Source organism: Schistocerca nitens, chromosome 3, assembly GCF_023898315.1.
Source record: "Schistocerca nitens isolate TAMUIC-IGC-003100 chromosome 3, iqSchNite1.1, whole genome shotgun sequence".
Taxonomy (NCBI): Eukaryota; Metazoa; Arthropoda; class Insecta; order Orthoptera; family Acrididae; genus Schistocerca; species Schistocerca nitens.
Genome location: NC_064616.1, coordinates 129,946,465 through 129,965,485, shown reverse-complemented (window position 1 = coordinate 129,965,485; position 19,021 = coordinate 129,946,465). Strand labels below are relative to the sequence as shown.

General features: G+C 45.8%; 1 protein-coding gene across 1 annotated transcript in view; it reads right to left on the bottom strand.

Annotated features, from left to right (window-relative positions):
* The window catches only part of LOC126248072 (argininosuccinate synthase), a 174,181-nt gene that overhangs the window by 97,253 nt on the left and 57,907 nt on the right, over positions 1 to 19,021 (bottom strand). The window contains exon 3 of the mRNA XM_049948723.1: positions 2,660 to 2,728. Coding sequence (XP_049804680.1) covers positions 2,660 to 2,728 — 69 coding nt within the window. The remainder of the gene's footprint in view (positions 1 to 2,659; positions 2,729 to 19,021) is intronic.

The following is a 19,021-nucleotide window of genomic DNA, read 5'->3' as shown; positions in this document are numbered from 1 at the left end:
GAGAGAGAGAGAGAGAGAGACAAGATGGGGGAGAGCAGTTATCAGCACCGTCCAAAGCTATTCGTGGCAAGGGGTCCGCAGAACGACGTACCCGGGAGAGACCACCTGCACCCCCTCCGCTTGCTCCCCCTCCCCCCAAAAATGTTCGTAAGCTGATTTTCCATCCTGTTTAGCCAAAAGACCGAGTCATCCAAAAGACCGAGCCATCAGTTCAGCATCAGTAAGAAAACTAGAATATGCAATGCATATATGTTCACGAGGGGGGAGGTAACAGGGGGCGAGCAAGAACGGGCGCTTGTCGCCCCCCACCCCCGCGTTGGGAGTACAAAGGCATTATCCATTTACTAAATGGATAACCATAAGTTTTCTGGGACATAATAAAATTTTAATGTCATCTATAAAATGTAGTTATTATGGTACAATATGACTCGAAGCTGAAGAATTCATTTAAATTTTAGAGTTTTGCGCCCTCCCAGGCTGGAACAATTTCCGCTGACACCCATGAGGAATATTAAGTGCACTTGCACCTATCTGTCATGAAATATCATAAGTATTTCGTCATTCACCTCTAAGATAACATTAACAGCCACCTCATACCCTTTGCTCGTATCCTAGTTACATTTTCGCGTCAGCAGGAAGACTACATCTCGTTGGCTGCCATCGCTTAATAGGATGGATGGACAAACGGTTCAAAGCCGGGTCGACTTCCGACACGAAACGCCCTATAAATTCTTGCGTGGGTTTAAACATGATTAGCACCAAACAGAACTTTGGACTAGTAAAGTTTATCAAATACAAATCAAACCACTATTGACATTGAGAAAGAGAAGCAGACTTGCTGGATATTTTAAACATTATTGTAATACGTGATTGTGGACTGTGCCATTGGTGACTGAGTTAGCCAAGCACGGAACAAAAGTCAACTCTGTTTCACTTAAACAGTGTCTGTTATTATGATCATTTTGACTCCTTGAGCATTTATGTATGTATGTATTAAACTGGGGATGTATAAACGACAGAGAGGTTTCGTCCCGCTGGAGCCCTCAGTGGTTCACAACCACACTACAGGCCACAGCAGTCCACCCACCCCACCGCCGCCCCTCACCGAACCCAGGGTTATTGTGCGGTTCGGCCCCTTGTGCCGCCCCCCCCCCCCCCCCCCCCGGGAACGTCTCATGCCAGACGAGTGTAACCCAACATTTTTACGTGGTAGAGTACTTATGGTGTATGCGTACGTGAAAACTGTTTGCGCAGCAATCGTCGACACAGTGTAACTTAGGCGGATAAGGGGAACCAGCCCGCATTCGCCGAGGTAGATGGAAAACCGCCGTAAAAGCCATCCACAGGTTGGCCGGCACACCGGACCTCGACACTAATCCGCCCGGCGGATTCGTGCCGGGGACCGGCTCGCTTTCCCGCTACGGAAGCAGCACGTTAGACCTCGTTGCTAGCCGGGCAGGCCCTTGGGCATACTTTGGCTCCAAAAGAATCATCTGCTGCATCACAGATATTTTGGAAATGTTTGTACGTATTTTGCCGGATTGAGCTCCATGCAGTATTGTTATATTTACCAGATCTTGTATCAATTAAAATTAATCGTCGCATAAATAGTTCCAGTATATATCTGGGGTCATAGTGATGTTGGAACACGCGTACGGTTGGCTCCTCAATATTCTAAGCGCGTCGCTGAGCGTCATTACTGTATTGTCGTTACGTGTTATCTTGTCAAGTCTGTTGCAAATGAATATATGTCTAGCCTTATCCAATGAAACAGATCAGTGACGCCTTTTCTCATCGGTACCAAGTCAATTTTTCAGTGAACGCATCATCATCTGCAATGAATTTCCTAGAGAGTCTGCAGACACCCTATTATTCACAAGTGACACCTTTGATTCTACACGCGTATTAACATTGATTCTGTGTTTGATAGTAAATACGTGTACTCAGACGTAACTCTCATACAGTTTCTTCTGCGTTCATCACAAGCATAACCAACTCTTAATTATTCCACAGTTTTGGGCAGTGATGTGCAACATTTTTACCATCTAACAGTTTAGCAAAGCAAATCTGTAAGCTTTAGCAATGAATGTACAAATATAACATATAAGAAAGTCGTAAAATGCAGACAGCTCAGTTGAACGACGCATTATCATGTGGAGCATAAGTGATTAGTAGTATACGGGTAGGTTAAACAAATAAACAAATATAAGCTAATGCACAGTTAATTACTAGTTCAGTGTCTCAAAGCGCCACACTGCTCGAGAAAGTTGCAAGATTATTTATCACTCAGATCGCTATATTGGAGCTGTATAAGTGTCAATGAACGCATTTCTTGTGCGCTGTTATTTGCCTTTTCTTGGACATGAAAGGTCTGTAAATCTTTTATTATTTACCTGAACGCATGTTGTTGTAACAGCTACAAGGACGTCTTTTACTTTGTAATAACCTTCAATATAGCGGGAGTATTATGTTGACTACTGTGTTGAACTTAATTCTGAGCATAATGTACTTCACATCATAGATATAAAACTAAAATACTCTCCATCTGAGAAATACAGTGGAACGTTTCTGGATTTCTCTGCCGATGAAGATGTATTTAATAAGTGAATGCATCACAACATAATTAACACCAAAACAGATGTAGAAAGAAATCACCTACCTTCTTTGCTCCAATATTCGTGGCCTTCCTTCTGACAGCATCAAAATCGTCCTCCTGCCCGATATTAGCCTGTCAAAGAAGAGGGAAAATATTTATTTAAAGTCACTAATATTTAAATTGCATAAACCGAAGGAAACTCAAAGAAAAATCAGTAGAATATTTAAAAAGAAAAGTAATGATTTTAATATTGTTAGCTGTTCAAAAATGGTTCAAATTGCTCTGAGCACTATGGGACTTAACATCTGAGGTCATCAGTCCCCTAGAACTTAGAACTACTTAAACCTAACTAACCTAAGGACATCACACACATCCATGCCCGAGGCAGGCTTCGAACCTGCGACCGTAGCGGTCGCGCGGTTCCAGACTGAAGCGCCTAGAACCGCTCGGCCACAACGGCCGTCTGTTAGCTGTACCGAGCGAAGTGGTGCAGTAGCGAAGACCCGATTCCTTTTCGGGGGAGATCGTACTTTGACAAAGTGATGCCTCATTGCTTTCCTCGTCCTCCTCCAGCTGAGCTAGAGCGCCGGCTCTCGTAGATCTCGATGTCGACAGAAAACGGTTTTCTTTCTTCCTTTCAAAGACGGGGAGAGGAGGGGTTATTACACGATAATGTACTCGTCCCACAAGTTGCTGCTCTACGAGCTATGTCAACTGCTGAGAAACACACGAAACTGCTATCGAAAATACACTGCCTCGCAAAAAAGTGAATCAGCCAGAAAGGGACGAGAGAAACTTCACTTGTTGAGAGGGTATGTCATGCTGTGCCAGGAATTACAAAATCGAGTCAAATTTACAAAGAAGTTGGAAGTATTAGCCCACAAGTCAGTAAGACTCTGGCCATGATCCACGGCCTGATTCGGCTGAGAATTGTAAAGACGCCGTATCCTCTGCTGACGGAATCTGACCCACAGCTATTGTAACTGGTCCTCGATAGCCACTGGGACGGAGTGACTTCCGAATTGGCCCCACACGTGTTCTATTGGGAACAGATCTGGGGATCTTACTGGCCACGGGAATACCTTACCCTCAAGTAGCGGGTTCGTAGAGACTCGTGCCACGTGTGCATGAGCAGTGACCCAGCACCAAGATACTGTCGCATGAGAGGTAACACGTGAGGCCGTGGGATGTAACGTTGTGTCGTCAGAGTTCCCTCACTCACTACCAGCCGTCACCTAAAGTCATGCCCGATGGCTACCTACACTATGACGCCAGGAGCACCGCAGTGCCTCTCCAAAACATTGGAAAAATTGGAAATTTGTGGTAAGTTCCTATGGGACCAAACTGCTGACGTCATTGGTCCCTAGGCTTACACACTACTTAATCTAACTTAAAGCTAACTTACGCTAAGGACAACACACACACACAAACACACACACACACACACACACACACACACCTATGCCCGAGGGAGGACTCGAACCTCAGATGGGGGGAACCGCGCGAACCGTGGCAAGACGTCTGAGACCACGCGGCTACCCCGCGCGGCAAACCATTGGAAGAAAGGGTCCTCTTCCCAGGTCTCTGCCATAATCGCCAATGACGGTCATCCGACGTAGTGCAGAGTAATGATACGACGTTGAACAAAGTGCGATGTCGTTCGTCAGCAGTCCACGATTGTCTGTCACGGCACCACTCCAAACGTAGCAGTTTGCGTCACGGTGTCAACGGCAGCCGACGCGTTGTACGGTAACTCCCTAGCCCGGCTGCCGCTAGTCTCCGACCCATGTTGCGGGATGACACAGAATGTTGCAGAGGGTTCATTACTTGCTCCCGAATTGGAGGCGCAGATGTGAAGGGGTTTCTATGTGCTTGGTCTACAATACGGCGGTCCTCCCTTGTGGTGGTGAGACGTGGTCAACTGGAAACTTGACGACGAGTATGCCTGCCCTCAAATTGCCGTGCAGTCTAACATCGGGCTGCTGTCACACCCTAATGCTCCACAAGTCAAGCATTGCACGATTCGACCAGCCGACCAAATTTAGACCCACAACGAGGCCCCTTTCGAGGTCTCTCAGATTCAGATAACGCTGTCTCACACCTCCTCGTCCTTCACGGTGATCTCTCAACATCTGACGCTGATCGCGCCACTTATACAGCATACCGTGCGAGGCCTGGTAACAACACTAAAGGCGAACAAAACAAATACATCCCGATGGCCGTTCTACCTGTCACAGAGAATTACAACTCTCAATCATTTACATACCACCGATGGTGTGTATGTGCACGAAGTTACACTGTCATCCGACCGTATATTCTGGGTGTTGCCCTTTTTTTTCAGGACGTGTATTTATTGATGTGGAACACAGACACGTCACAAATTCGGTTTCAAGTTCGACAGAGGTGACGCCACGTCAAAAGGCCGGATTCAGTTTCAAAAAGTTCTAGAAGTACACTATTGGCCATTAAATTTGCTACACCAAGAAGAAATGCAGATGTTAAACGGGTATTCATTGGACAAATATATATTTACTAGAACTGACATGTGATTACATTTTCACGCAACTTGGGTGCATAGATCCTGAGAAACCAGTACCCAGAACAACCACCTCTGGCCGTAATTACGGCCTTGATACGCTTGGGCATTGAGTCAAACAGAGCTTGGATGGCGTGTACAGGTACAGCTGCCCATGCAGCTTCAACACGATACCACAGTTCATCAAGGGTGGTGACTGGCGTATTGTGACGAGCCAGTTGCTCGGCCACCATTGACCAGACGTTTTCAATTGGTGAGAAATCTGGAGAATGTGCTAGCCAGGGCAGTAGCCGAACATTTTCTGTATTCAGAAAGGCCCGTACAGGACTTGCAACATGCAGTCGTGCATTATCCTGCTGAAATGTAGGGTTTCGCAGGGATCGAATGAAGGGTAGAGCCACGGGTCGTAACACATCTGAAATGTAACGTCCACTGTTCAAAGTACCGTCAATGCGAACAAGAGGTGACCGAGACGTGTAACCAATGGCACCCCACACCATCACGCCGGGTGATACACCAGTATGGCGATGACGAATACACGCTTCCAATGTGCGTTCACCGCAATGTCGCGGTAGATTTTATTAGTTTCCAGATTGATAAACAACTACTCCGTTACAAGGGAAGGCCTCAGACATGGCCAACCAGCCGCACGGTTAAGGGCGCCTTGTCACGGTTCCCGCAGTCCCCCCGTCGGAGGGTCGAGTCCTCCCTCGAGCATGGGTGTGTGTTGTGCTTATCGTAAGTTAGTTTACGTTAGATTAAGTAGTGTGTAAGCTTAGGAACCGATGTTCTCAGCAGTTTGGTCCCATAAGGCCTTACCACAAATTTCCAAATTTTCCATGTCCAACCGATTCGCCTATATTTTGGAGGTCGCTTGTGTACAACCGAAAATGAACGACCCTTAAGATATTTTGGCTCAACACCTCTCCGGTTTTGAGAAAATCACCCCTAAAGTACATGACCAGCAACGATTCAAAATTGACGGAATCGATAGATAATTGAAAATTAAGCATTTTTCGTCATCATATATGACGTCCGCAGACGCATATTTTTCGAGAAATCGAGGAAAGAAACTGTCACTACTGCTGCTTTGGTATCCACAAGCTAAACGCTGTTGAACGAAATCGCCGCTGATGAAGCTAGCGAGGCATCTCGCTGTGTAGCAGAGAACCTGTGTTCGATTCTCTAATGCATTATACACTTTTTTATTTTTTTTTCGGTATCGAAATTTTTAGGAACAGGACGGTTAACAAGATATTCAGTAAGGAATAATAAGAAAGTGGCAAACAATTTTCTCAAACGACCTGGATTGCTGAAGAATTATAAAGTAAGCCTCCTTGTGTGAAAACAGTTCCGAGTAAAATTGCTGTGAATTCATCAGGTAGGACCACAGACAGCTGACTGCGCGATGCTTATTTACAGCGAGGAGCGGTACAGAACTTCATTTGGAGATTCCAAAATTGCAATGTTCTTCTGGAAACCTCGTGGCAATTGCACAACCGCGCGGATGTAACAACTATACACAGCATAATTCGTGATCAACTCTCAGCACTGATTTATCAGCGATGTTATTGTATGTGCTGTATGAATTAAAATTAATTCCCGAAGAAGGAATATTTTTGAATAAAAACCAACTTTGTTTTCTGCCAAATCTTCGGAAGGAAAGTTCTAGTTGCGCGAAGAAGCATTCGTTAAATGTTCTTGATGCAGCGAGTATATTTGCTTCGAATGTTTATATAGAAGTACCATCTATGTAGTTGATCGAAGGAAAATGAGGATACATAACAGAGTGGGTGAAAGACCCACTGTAAGGCGAACAGGATTAAAATTTTAATTTTTTACTAATCCAAGTCGTTTGAGAAATTTATTTGCCTACCTTGTTATTATTCCTTGTTGATTACCTTATTAACGCTATTCCTAACAACTTCGTTAAGGAAAAAAATACAAGTGAAAGAAATTGCATAATGCATTAGGGGATCGAATACAGGTTGTGTACTCCCAAGCGAAATGCCTCGGTCGCTACACCAGCGACGCTTTCCTTGAACAGTGTTTTCCTTATGGGTACATAAATGGCAGTCGTAACAGTTTCTTTCCTAGATATCTAGGAAAATACGGGGTTACGAACCCTACACATGATGATAAAAATGCTCAGTTTTCAATTATCTATTAATTCCGTGAATTCTGCATCGATTACGTGTGATGAACTTTAGGGGTGGTTTTCTGTAAAACGAGGAGGAGCGGGAGAGGGAGGTTGTTGAGCCAAAATCTTTTACAGTTTTTCACTTCAACTTGTACACATGAGACCTGCTGAATATGAGCCGAATCGGTTGGTCGTGTCTGAGGACTTCTCATTGCTTATGTACCTCATGAAGACATTGTAAACTTTCGCCATTAACACGGAGTCTCACGGTGATATGACGCCTAAAAATATTCAGCTATCCTAATTTTACACCGAGGTGACAAAAGCCATGTGACACCTCCTAATATCGAGTCGGACATCCTTTTACCCGGCGTAGCGGAGCCACTCGACGTGGCATCGACTCAACAAGTCGTTGAAAATCCCCTGCAGAAATATTAAGCCCTTCTGCCTCTATTCGTGTCAATGTTTTTGTAACTGTTGCCGGTGCAAGATTTTGTGCAAGAAACTGACCTCTTGATTATGTTCCATAAATGTTCGACGGGATTCATGTCGGGCGATCTGGGTGGCCAAATCATTCCCTCGATTTGTCCAGAATGTTCTTCAAAGGAAACGCGAACAATTGTGTCCCTATGACATGGCGCATTGTCATCCATAACAATTCCTTCGTAGTTTGGGAACATGAAGTCCATGAATGGCTGCAAATGGTCTCCAAGTAGCAGAACCTAACAATTTCCAGTCAACGATCGGTTCAGTTGCACCAGAGGACTCAGTCTATTCCGTGTAAGCACAGCCCACCCACACCGTTATGGAGCCACCACCAGCTTGGACAGTGTCTTGTTGGCAACTTGGGTCCATGGGTTCGTAGGATCTGCGTCACGCTCTGATCCTACCATCAGCTCTTACTACTGAAAGTGGGACTCATTTGACTAGGCCACGGTTTTCCAGTCCTCTAGGGTCCAACCGAGATGGTCACAAGCCCAGGAGAAGCGCTGCAGGCGATGTCGTGCTGTTAGCAAAGGCACTCGCGTCGATCATCTGCCACCGTAGCCCATTAACGCTAAATTTCGCCATACTGTCCTAACCGACTCGTTCGTCGTACATTATACATTGATTACTACGTTATTTCACGCAAAGTTGCTTGACTGTTAGCACTGACAACTCTATGCAAACGCCGCTGCTCTCGGTCGTTAAGTGAAGACCATCAATGACAGCACTGTCCGTGGTGGGTAGTAATACCTGAAATTTGGTTTTCTCGGCTCACTCTTGACACTGTAGAACTTGGGATACTGAATTCCCTAAGGATTCCCCAGACGGAATGCCCCATGCATCTAGCTCCAACTACACTCATGCTTATAAATTAAGGATAATTGCAGAATGTGGTGCCACACTACGTGGCACTACATAAAACTGGTCCTAATAGCATAGGCACATAGGGAACACACACGACACACATCTGTAAGTCCACGGTATCCCGAGCGAGGTGGCGCAGTGGTTAGACACTGGACTCGCATTCGGGAGGAGGACGGTTCAATCCCGCGTCCGGCCATCCTGATTTAGGTTTTCCGTGATTTCCCTAAATCGCTCCAGGCAAATGCCGGGATGGTTCCTTTCAAAGGGCACGGCCGACTTCCTTCCCCATACTTCCCTAATCCGATGAGACCGATGACCTCGCTGTCTGGTCTCCTTCCCCAAGCCAACCAACCAACCACGGTATTGGTGATAAGTTGAGAAAACCGTTCCGAAGCACATGTGCTACAAAACGCCACTGTTTCCTGCGAATGTACGCTGACATCAATATGTGATATGATCACATGCACATGTACACAGGCCGCACAATGGGTTGGTATACTCTGGATCAGGTGGTCGAGCAACTGCTGGGGTATAGCCTCCTATTCTTGCACCAGTGCCTGTCGGAGCTCCTGAAGTGTCCTAGGGGTTTGAAGACATGCAACGATTCGTCGACCGAGAGCATACCAGACGTGCTCGATGGGGTTTAGGTCTGGAGAATAGGCAGGCCACTCCATTCGCCTGATACCTTCTGTTTCAAGGTACTCCTCCGCGATGGCAGCTCGGTGGGGCGGTGAGTTATCATCCATCAGGAGGAAGGTGGGACCCACTGCACCCCTGAAAAGGCGGACATACAGGTGCAAAGTGATGTCCCGATACACCTGACCTGTTACAGTTCCTCTGTCAAAGACATGCAGGGGTGTACGTGCACCAATCATAATCCCACCCCACACCATCAAACCACGACCTCCGTACAGGTCCCTTTCAAGGACATTAAGGGGTTGGTATCTGGTTCCTGGTTCATGCCAGATGAAAACCCGGCAAGAAACAGTGTTCAGACTATACCTGGACTCATCTGTGAACACAACCTGGGACCACTGTTCCAATGACCATGTAGTGTGTTCTTGACACCAGGCTTTATGGGCTCTCCTGTGATCAGGGGTCAGTGGAATACACCTTGCAGGTCTCCGGGCGAATAAACCATGTCTGTTCAGTCGTCTGTAGACTGCGTGTCTGGAGACAACTGTTCCAGTGGCTGCGGTAAGGTCCCGAGCAAGGCTACCTGCAGTTCTCCGTGGCCGTCTGCGGGCACTAATGGTGAGATATCGGTCTTCTTGTGGTGTTGTACCTTGTGGACGTCCCGTACTGTAGCGCCTGGACACGTTTCCTGTCTTCTGGAATCGTTGCCCTAATCTTTAGATCACAGTTTGTGGCACACAGAGGGCCCGTGCTACGACCTGCTGTGTTTGACCAGCCTCCAGTCGCTCTAGTATTCTACCCCTCGTAACGTCATCAATGTGTGTTACTTGAGCCATTTTCAACACACAGTCACCATTAGCAAGGTCTGAAAACGTCTGTACACTTACTCACTGCACCGTACTCTGACATGCACCAATACACCTCTGCGTATGTGGACTGTTGCCAGCGCCACCGTGTGACGATCGCAGGTCAAATGCACCTCACGGTCATATCCCGAGGTGATCTAAACCCGCAAACCGCCCACCAGAGCGTTGTTTTACCATGTATCAGCATTATCCTTAATTTATGAGCATGAATGTATTATTCTGTTAACTGCCGTCGTGCGGCCATAATCACGTCGGAAACCTTTTTACATGAATCATCTGTGTGCAATGACTAGCTCCGTCAATGCACTGACCTTTTATGCGTTATCTACCGCCTTGTGTTCATGTGCCTATCGCAGTCCCATTACTTTTGTCACCTCAGCGTATATTTGCGATGTACCTTGGCTTTATCGTTTCAGGGGAAACCGTGAAACAACTCACTCTGGATGACCAGACGGGGTTTGAATCGCCATTCCTCCAAATGTAAGTCGGGAGTCATCACTGTGCCACCAACCAGGTCTTTCGCACTGACTGAGCAACCCGTAACGAAGCGCACAGTTCTTCTTTTAATTCACTTTCTCTCTGTTTCCCGTTAATTCAGTTTCGTAAGAATAATAGACCAACGGACATATGTACTATAAACTGAGGTAGTGGATTTGATACAGAACAATGACAAGTTGGGGTCGGAAGCTGGCTCTACAACTCTCGCGAAAGTGCACTTAGCGCAAGCGCCCAACGCCAGCACTAGTGTTTCGGTGGTTAAACAATGTAGGCGGGAGGCGTAAGCTGAGCAGCCTGTGGATGGGAGGTGGGCTGTTTGTTACACAGATATTGATGGGAAACCTATAATTCGCAAGTTGAAACTGTTGTATAGCTAGAGAAGGCCGAAATGCACGCTATAAGCTCACGCAGGCTGGCGTGAGGTCTGAAACAGGATACGTAATGAATGCTATAAAGAAAAGTACGTAGCTTCTGGAATACTTAACTTTAATCCATCATTTGTATACATCGTTCTTGATGAGACATGCTTCATACGATAACTATCAATTGCTATGGCGCCTTGCTAGGTCGTAGCCATTGACTTAGCTGAAGGCTATTCTAACTATCTGCTCTGCAAATGAGCGAGGCTTCGTCAGTGTGCATCGCTAACTAAGTCGTCCGTACAACTGGGGCGAGTGCTAGTCCGTCTCTCGAGACCTGCCGTGTGGTGGCGCTCGGTCTGCGATCACTGACAGTGGCGACACGCGGGTCCGACATGTACTAATGGACCGCGGCCGATTTAAAGCTACCACCTAGCAAGTGTGGTGTCCGGCGGTGACACCACAGAAACATAGTGGTGATTGAAGCACAGTGATACAGGAGCAAATAATTCTCAAGTAATAGCTATACTACCACAAATTACTAAGCGATCAATTCAGTTTTGATGATACATTCTTTTCTCAGATTTTTTTGCTAAGGGTAAATTATTTTTAAAACATTACATCAGTTAATACCTCACTATGATGTACGTGAATGCATATTCATTTCTCTTGAGAGGGCGTCGTCCTCCTATCGGGCATATTTTAGCAACTTACGTTGGTACAGTTATGACACTGACTGGCCAAAACATTATGACCGCCTGTTTAATGGCTTGTTTGGCCATCTTTGTACAGCAGTGCATCACCGTTTCTGCGTATCATCGACTCTACAGTTCGTTGGTAGATTTGTGGACCTATGTGGCACCAGGTGTGTTTACGCAAGTCATGTAATTCACGTAAATAACTTTCCGCTGATTTATGTACGCGTGAACGGCCCCCGATAGCGACCCATATGCGAACCATCAGGCGAATATGGTGGCCAAAAGATGAACGTCAGTTCGCTAACATGCTCCTCCAACCACTGTAACATGATTGTGACACGGACAATTATGCTGGTGAAAGATGACATCGTCATCACGGAAGACGTCAAGCATGAAGGGAAGCAGGTGGTCCGCAGCTGGCCTGGTGTCTTCGATTACTACCACAGGTCCCATTCAAGAGCAGGAGAATGTCTGTCGTAGCATAATACTACTCCCACCAGCCTGCGACCGTGGCGCGAGGCACGTTTCGAGCAACCGTCCGCCAGGATGACGACGTTTGTGGGGAGACCGTCGACGACGCGATTCATCCGGCAAGCCGAGACATTTCCAGTGAGACGCGGTCGAACCTCGATGACCACGAGCCCACTACAATTGTAACCGCCAACGTGTCTAGATGCAGTGGTCGTCTGCTGCATAGCCCCTTTTTCGACAATGAGCACTGAACGGTGTGCTCGTGCGTTCACCAGCATTGTGCTCTTTCGCCAGAGATGCCTCAGATCGCCATTATCCTACTTTACAGAGCAGACAAGCCTCGAAACCCCACATTCTGCTAACAAGGGAACCTCCCCATCGCACCCCCCTCAGATTTAGTTATAATTTGGCACAGTGGATAGGCCTTGAAAAACTGAACACAAATCAATCGAGAAAACAGGAAGAAGTTGTGTGGAACTATGAAAAAATAAGCAAAATATACTAACTGAGTAGTCCATGGACAACATAGACAACATCAAGGATGACATCAGCACAGGCGCGCTGTGGTCCTGTGGTTAGCGTGAACAGCTGCGGAGCGAGAGGTCCTTGGTTCAAGTCTTCCCTCGAGCGAAAAGTTTACTTACTTTATTTTCGCAAAGTTACGATTTGTCCGTTCGTTCATTGACGTCTCTGTTCACTGTAATAAGTTCAGTGTCTGTGTGTTGCGACCGCACCGCAAAACCGTGCGATTAGTAGACGAAAGGACGTGTCTCTCCAATGGGAACCGAAAACATTTGATCGCAAGGACATAGGTCAACCGATTCCTCCACAGGAAAACACGTCTGATATATTCTACACGACACTGGTGACGGCATGTGCGTCACATGACAGGAATATGTTGTCGACCCACCTAACTTGCACACTTGGCGAATGGGTAAAATGATTCTTCTACCTTGCCCGATTTAGATTTCTTGTGGATGTGATAATCACTTCCAAAAAAGTGATGAAAACATAAGTGTGTGTCACATAAACTGCAACAAATGAATGGAACAGTTTCACAGTCGCACAGTTTTCTCTGTGCTCTGCCAAAACATATGTTTTTAACGTTTTCAAATTTTTCCGTGTGTAGACCGTCAAATCCTGCATATGTCCAAGCAAATCTGAACATGTCCTGGAATTTTGGAGAGTTAAGTTGATTATGTGTGAGTGCCTGAACTCTGATAATTGTCTGAAAATAAAAAATTTTCACTCGAGCGAAGACTTGAACCAAGGATCTCTCGTTCGGCAGCTGCTCACGCTAACCACGGGACCACAGCACTCCTGTGCTCACATCCTCCTCGATGTTGCCTATGTTACCCATGGACTGCTCCGTTTGTATATTTTGCTTATTTTTTCATAGTTCCACACAACTTCTTCCTGTTTTCTCGATTTATCTGTGTTCAGTTTTTCAAGGCCTATCCACTGTGCCAACTTGTAACTGAATCTGAGGGGGGTGCGATGAGGAGGTTCCCTTGTAAGAGTCGTGAACGTTCAACCACTTAGCGCTTACAAGTCATTTCACTGCCCCGCTACCACTTTCCGTAGATGCTCATGACAGTAGCACGTGAACATTCGATCAGCTTCGCCGTTTCCGAAATACTCGTTCACACAGGTTTTCCCTAATAATAATCTACTCTCTGGCAAAGTCGCTTCTCTCATTTTCAGCGCATGTCTTCGCTAGGGTAATCACACGTCCATCTGCTCGGCTTACTTCGCTTGCTGCATCATGTACCCGCAACGCCACCAGGAGTCATCCAGCCTTGCGGTGGGCAGTGGTCATACTGTTTCGCGTTATCAGTCCAACTGAGGATGGCACAACAGCCGAAAGGTGATCGTATATACCGGGTGATCAAAAAGTCAGTATAAATTTGAAAACTTAATAAACCACGGAATAATGTAGATAGAGAAGTAAAAATTGACACACATGCTTGGAATGACATGCGGGTTTTATTAGAACAATCAAAAAAAATATTGCTAGACGCGTGAAAGATCTCTTGCGCGCGTCGTTTGGTGATGATCGTGTGCTCAGCCGTCACTTTCGTCATGCTTGGCCTCCCAGGTCCCCAGACCTCAGTCCGTGCGATTATTGGCTTTGGGGTTATCTGAAGTCGCAAGTGTATCGTGTTCGACCGACATCTCTAGGGATGCTGAAAGCCAACATCCGACGCCAATGCCTCACCATAACTTCGGACATGCTTTACAGTGCCGTTCACAACATTATTCCTCGACTACAGCTATTGTTGAGGAATAATGGTGGACATATTCAGCATTTCCTGTACAGAACATCACCTTTGCTTTGTCTTATTTTGTTACGCTAATTATTGCTATTCTGATTGGATGAAGCGCCATCTGTCGGACATTTTTTGAACTTTTGTATTTCTTTGGTTCTAATAAAACCCCTTGTCATTCCAAGCATGTGTGTCAAGTTGTACCTCTCTATCTACATTATTCCGTGATTTATTCAGTTTTCGAATTTATACTGACTTTTTGATCACCCGGTAAATACATTTAATAACAGTCTGGGCGTGAAATGCTGTTATTTGTAGAACGCAAGTAAACAGAAAATAATAAATAAATGTTGCTTTTTATTTCCAGTTGCCGGTCACAGAACTTCAAGTGGCAATTAATTTCGATCCGTAAAGACCACCTACAGATCTGAGCACAGAAAAAGTGCTGACACATCCAAGTCACACATCTCAGTATGATACAGTACAAATATCAAACTAATCCAAGCATGGCAATCGTACGAAATAACTGAATGAATTTTTAATGCTGGCTTCGAAATAAATATATCGGAAGTCTACAGTTCATTATTTAATAAAGCAAAAATTGTTTTTCTAGACTGAGCTAGACAACAGATATGATACTTCAGAAGTTAACAGCTGTGTCCGACGATAGGTGTGAGTGAAGAGGAGATTCAACTCGCCGTCAGGCCATCCAGATTAATTTTTTTTTCAGGCACCTGTCAACCGCATCAATTTACTTGGAAAAATGCATGATACACACTGTGCTGTCTTACAATACAATTATTCACTACCAGTTTCGATCATGGACCATATTCACAGTGGAAAAATATCTATTGTGACAACTTCACATGGCATACATTCTATTTAACCAGGGTAGTATACGCCATTGCTTGTATTGTATTGTATCGTATTGAACTGGGGACCTAGAAACGACGGAGAGGCTTCGTCCCCGCCGTAGCCCTCAGTGGTACACAACCCCACAACAGGCTACAGCAGTCCACTTACCCCACCGCCGCCCCACACCGAACCCAGGGTTATTGTGCGGTTTGGCCCCCAGTGGATCCCCACCTCCGGAAACATCGCACACCAGACGAATGTAACCCCAATGTTTGCGTGGTAGAGTAATTAATTATGGTGTGCGCGTACGTGGAAACAGTGTTTGCGCAGCAATCGCCGACATAGTGTAACTGAGGCGGAATATGGGGAACCAGCCCGTATTCGCCGAGGCAGGTGGAAAACCGCCTTAAAAACCGTCCACAGACTGGCCGACACACCGGACCTCGACACTAATTCGCCGGGCGGATTCGTGCCGGGGACCGGCACGCCTTCCCACCCAGAAAACGCCATTGCTTACTTGAAAAAGTAAGAAAGTTGATACTTAACGCCGTAATACAGGCTTAACCAAGCAGAAAACTACGTTAAAAACATGAATAACAACGTCGAAAACATGAAAACATGTAAGAGCAGTAAGTGCGCAGCACCGTTTTTCTGACCCAACAATGCCCGGCTTGAGCCTACAGCATCCAGATTTAGGTTTCCCGAAGTTTCCATGAATCGAGTAAAGCGAACACTAGAGTAGCTTCTTTGATAAGCACACGACCCACACCTTCCACACCCTCGGCTAATCCGAACTGGTGCTCAATCTCCAACGACCTCGTTGTCGGCGGGATGTTTATTCCCAATCGTCTTTTTTCTTCCTTGAAAATTTTATTGATTCTTTATCAGCTACACTGTGCAAGTCATTAAGGTCTAATTTCGTTTCAACTTTCTGAAATCCGGAAACGTAACAAAAGGGGGATAAGCGGGAAGGAAGGATGTCTTGGGCTCAGCGTCCCGTCGTTAACGGTGTAATTCGAGACAAAAAATGAAATCTATGTATGGCATTTTTGGCTGGGGGGCCCCTTCTGAGGTGTTTGGCTCCCTGGTGCAAGATTTTTTATTTGACACGACTTCGGCGATTTGCGCGTCGATGATGATGAGGACAAAACACACTCAGGCCCGGGCAGAGAAAATCCCCACCCCGGCCTGCAATCGAACCCAGAGCCCCGATACTAAGTGTCACTAACGCTAACCACAACACCAATAGCTGCAACCATTCGAGACAGATTACAAATCCGAACGTAGCACGAAATTGGCTTAGTGCTTTCCAAAGGCACCATTCTAGCATCTGCATCGTGTTAAGGAAACCACAGATAACCTAAATCTGGATGATTGGACAGGGATTTGAATCCCACTCTTTCTGAATGTGTGTCTAATATGCTAACGACCACACCACCTCATTTGATCTTACAGAGTGAAATAATGCAGTAGTAAAGACTGTGCCTTTGTTTCTTTGAATATGAAAATTGAATTACACCACCGTTCTGTTCCTTATCGTCAACCGATTTCTTTGTAGTGCATTCTGTTTAGATGCAAGACTTTCTGACAGTATCCTTTGAAATCGAGAAATATAAGTATACTGTGCACGAAATAAGTATTCCCGTCACGTACTGCCTGGTATTATTGGAATCTGACATGGGATAATAGCGATTAGAGAACCGCATAGAACGAAGTGGCACAGTGTTAAATCACTGGTGCCATACTCGGTAAAAGCAAGGTTTAAATGCTGGTGCAGCTCTCCAAATTTTGATTTTCCACAGTTTTGTAAATCACATCGATCGACTGCCACGATGCTCCTCCTCAAGGTAGCTATTAGCAGTTCCTTCTCCAACAAATAGAGCAGTTGAGCCGGTGGTTAAGAGGACGGGGACTCAGTTTCCCGTCTAGCTATCCGGATTTAGATTTTCCAGGACTTCCATCAATCGATTAAAATGAAAGCCGGAACAGTTCCTTTCTAAAAGACAAAACTGATTTTCTTCCCCTCTCTCATAACTCAGCTTGTGCTCAGTTTATGACGACCTAGTCATCGAGGGGATGCTAAATCCCATATACCACTCCTTTTTCTAGCCGAGATTGATCTCCGCCTGTCAACGCCTCGATACTGAAGTTAAGCTCTATATTTCCTTCCTTATTCCGAATAGCTGCCAAAACATAAAAGATTTAAATTTTGCTTTATTTCTGTAAATCGGTCCAGATGGATGATGCGAGGCTTCTTTTTGTCGACGCAACGATCAGCTGCCTCTGCTGTGTGTGCTCTGCCTCGAATGACCTCTCTGTTTACGGAACTACGGGTCCTAGTTATCTGTATTTATTCTTTGATGAACCGTTGGGACTGGAATCATTGTATTAACGCTGGACATGCACTGGCTGGGACAAGCCGCCGATCTTCATTATCAACTGTGCCTCCGTTCTAGGGACAGTAAACACGGGATCTCTGAGTGTACAAGGACTTGAGGTGTGACCTGTTTTCCTACGATAAATACGCCTCGTCGAGTACACAGTACCTTACATTGCAACAATGGGTGACAACTACCTCTCCTCAAAGCGCGTCCTTGCCAAGTGTTGCCTGACAACCAAGGTAGCAAGAGCTTGCTGTCTCCTACGTGAGATCGACGGACGTTGCTTAGCACTGGGAGCCACTCCACAAGCATAGGCAGAAGCATACCACCTACAATATGCATGGCCTATCGAAGCTGATCCTCCACTGGGTAACTTTGGCAACTGTTAAGCTATACACCCATGAGCCAAAAGCATTATGACCACTGCCCATCACGAGGTTGAATGCCTTCTGGTGGTGTTGTGGGCATGTGACGCAGTATAAGCGGAAGAGAGACAAATGGGCTGTCATTGTAGCGAGGCTACGGGCCGCAAATGAGGAAATCCACTGATGTAAGCGGTTTCGACAAAGGACACATTGTTGTGAGGCTGCAGCTGAAAATGAGAATCTCTGAAGGTGCGAAGCTGGTCGGCTGTTTGCGTAGTACTGTTGTGAGCACCTATGGAAAGCGGTTGAAGTATACTGGAAGAACACGTAGGCTGTACGAGGTGTGGCTAGAAAAAAACCGGACTAGGACTGGTGAAACAATAAAACGAATGCAATAAGGCTGAAAGTCGCGTGGCCTGTCACGTGACTCTCGCTCCGCCTACTGCTCGAGTTTCATCTGCCTCCTGCACTCAGTCTGCCCGTGGCGTCTGTTTTAAGTAGTTGACGTTTTGTCTGTGCGTCGGAAAATGTTGAGTGTACAGAAAGAACAGCGTGTTAACATCAAATTTTGTTTCAAACTAGGAAAATCTGCAAGTGAAACGTTTGTAATGTTACAACAAGTGTACGGCGATGATTGTTTATCGCGAACACAAGTGTTTGAGTGGTTTAAACGATTTAAAGATGGCCGCGAAGACACCAGTGATGACACTCGCACTGGCAGACCATTGTCAGCAAAAACTGATGCAAACATTGAAAAAATCGGTAAACTTGTTCGACAAGATCGCCGTTTAACAATCAGAGCAGTGTGTGAGTTAACAGGAGTTGACAAGGAAAGTGTTAGGCAGATTCTTCATGAAAGTTTCAACATGAACAAAGTGTGTTCAAAAATGGTTCCAAAGTGTCTCACAATTGAACAGAAGGAACGCCGAAGAATGATTTGTTCTGACATCCTGGAAAACATTGAAAGTGATCCCACCTTCTTACAAAATGTTATTACTTGCGA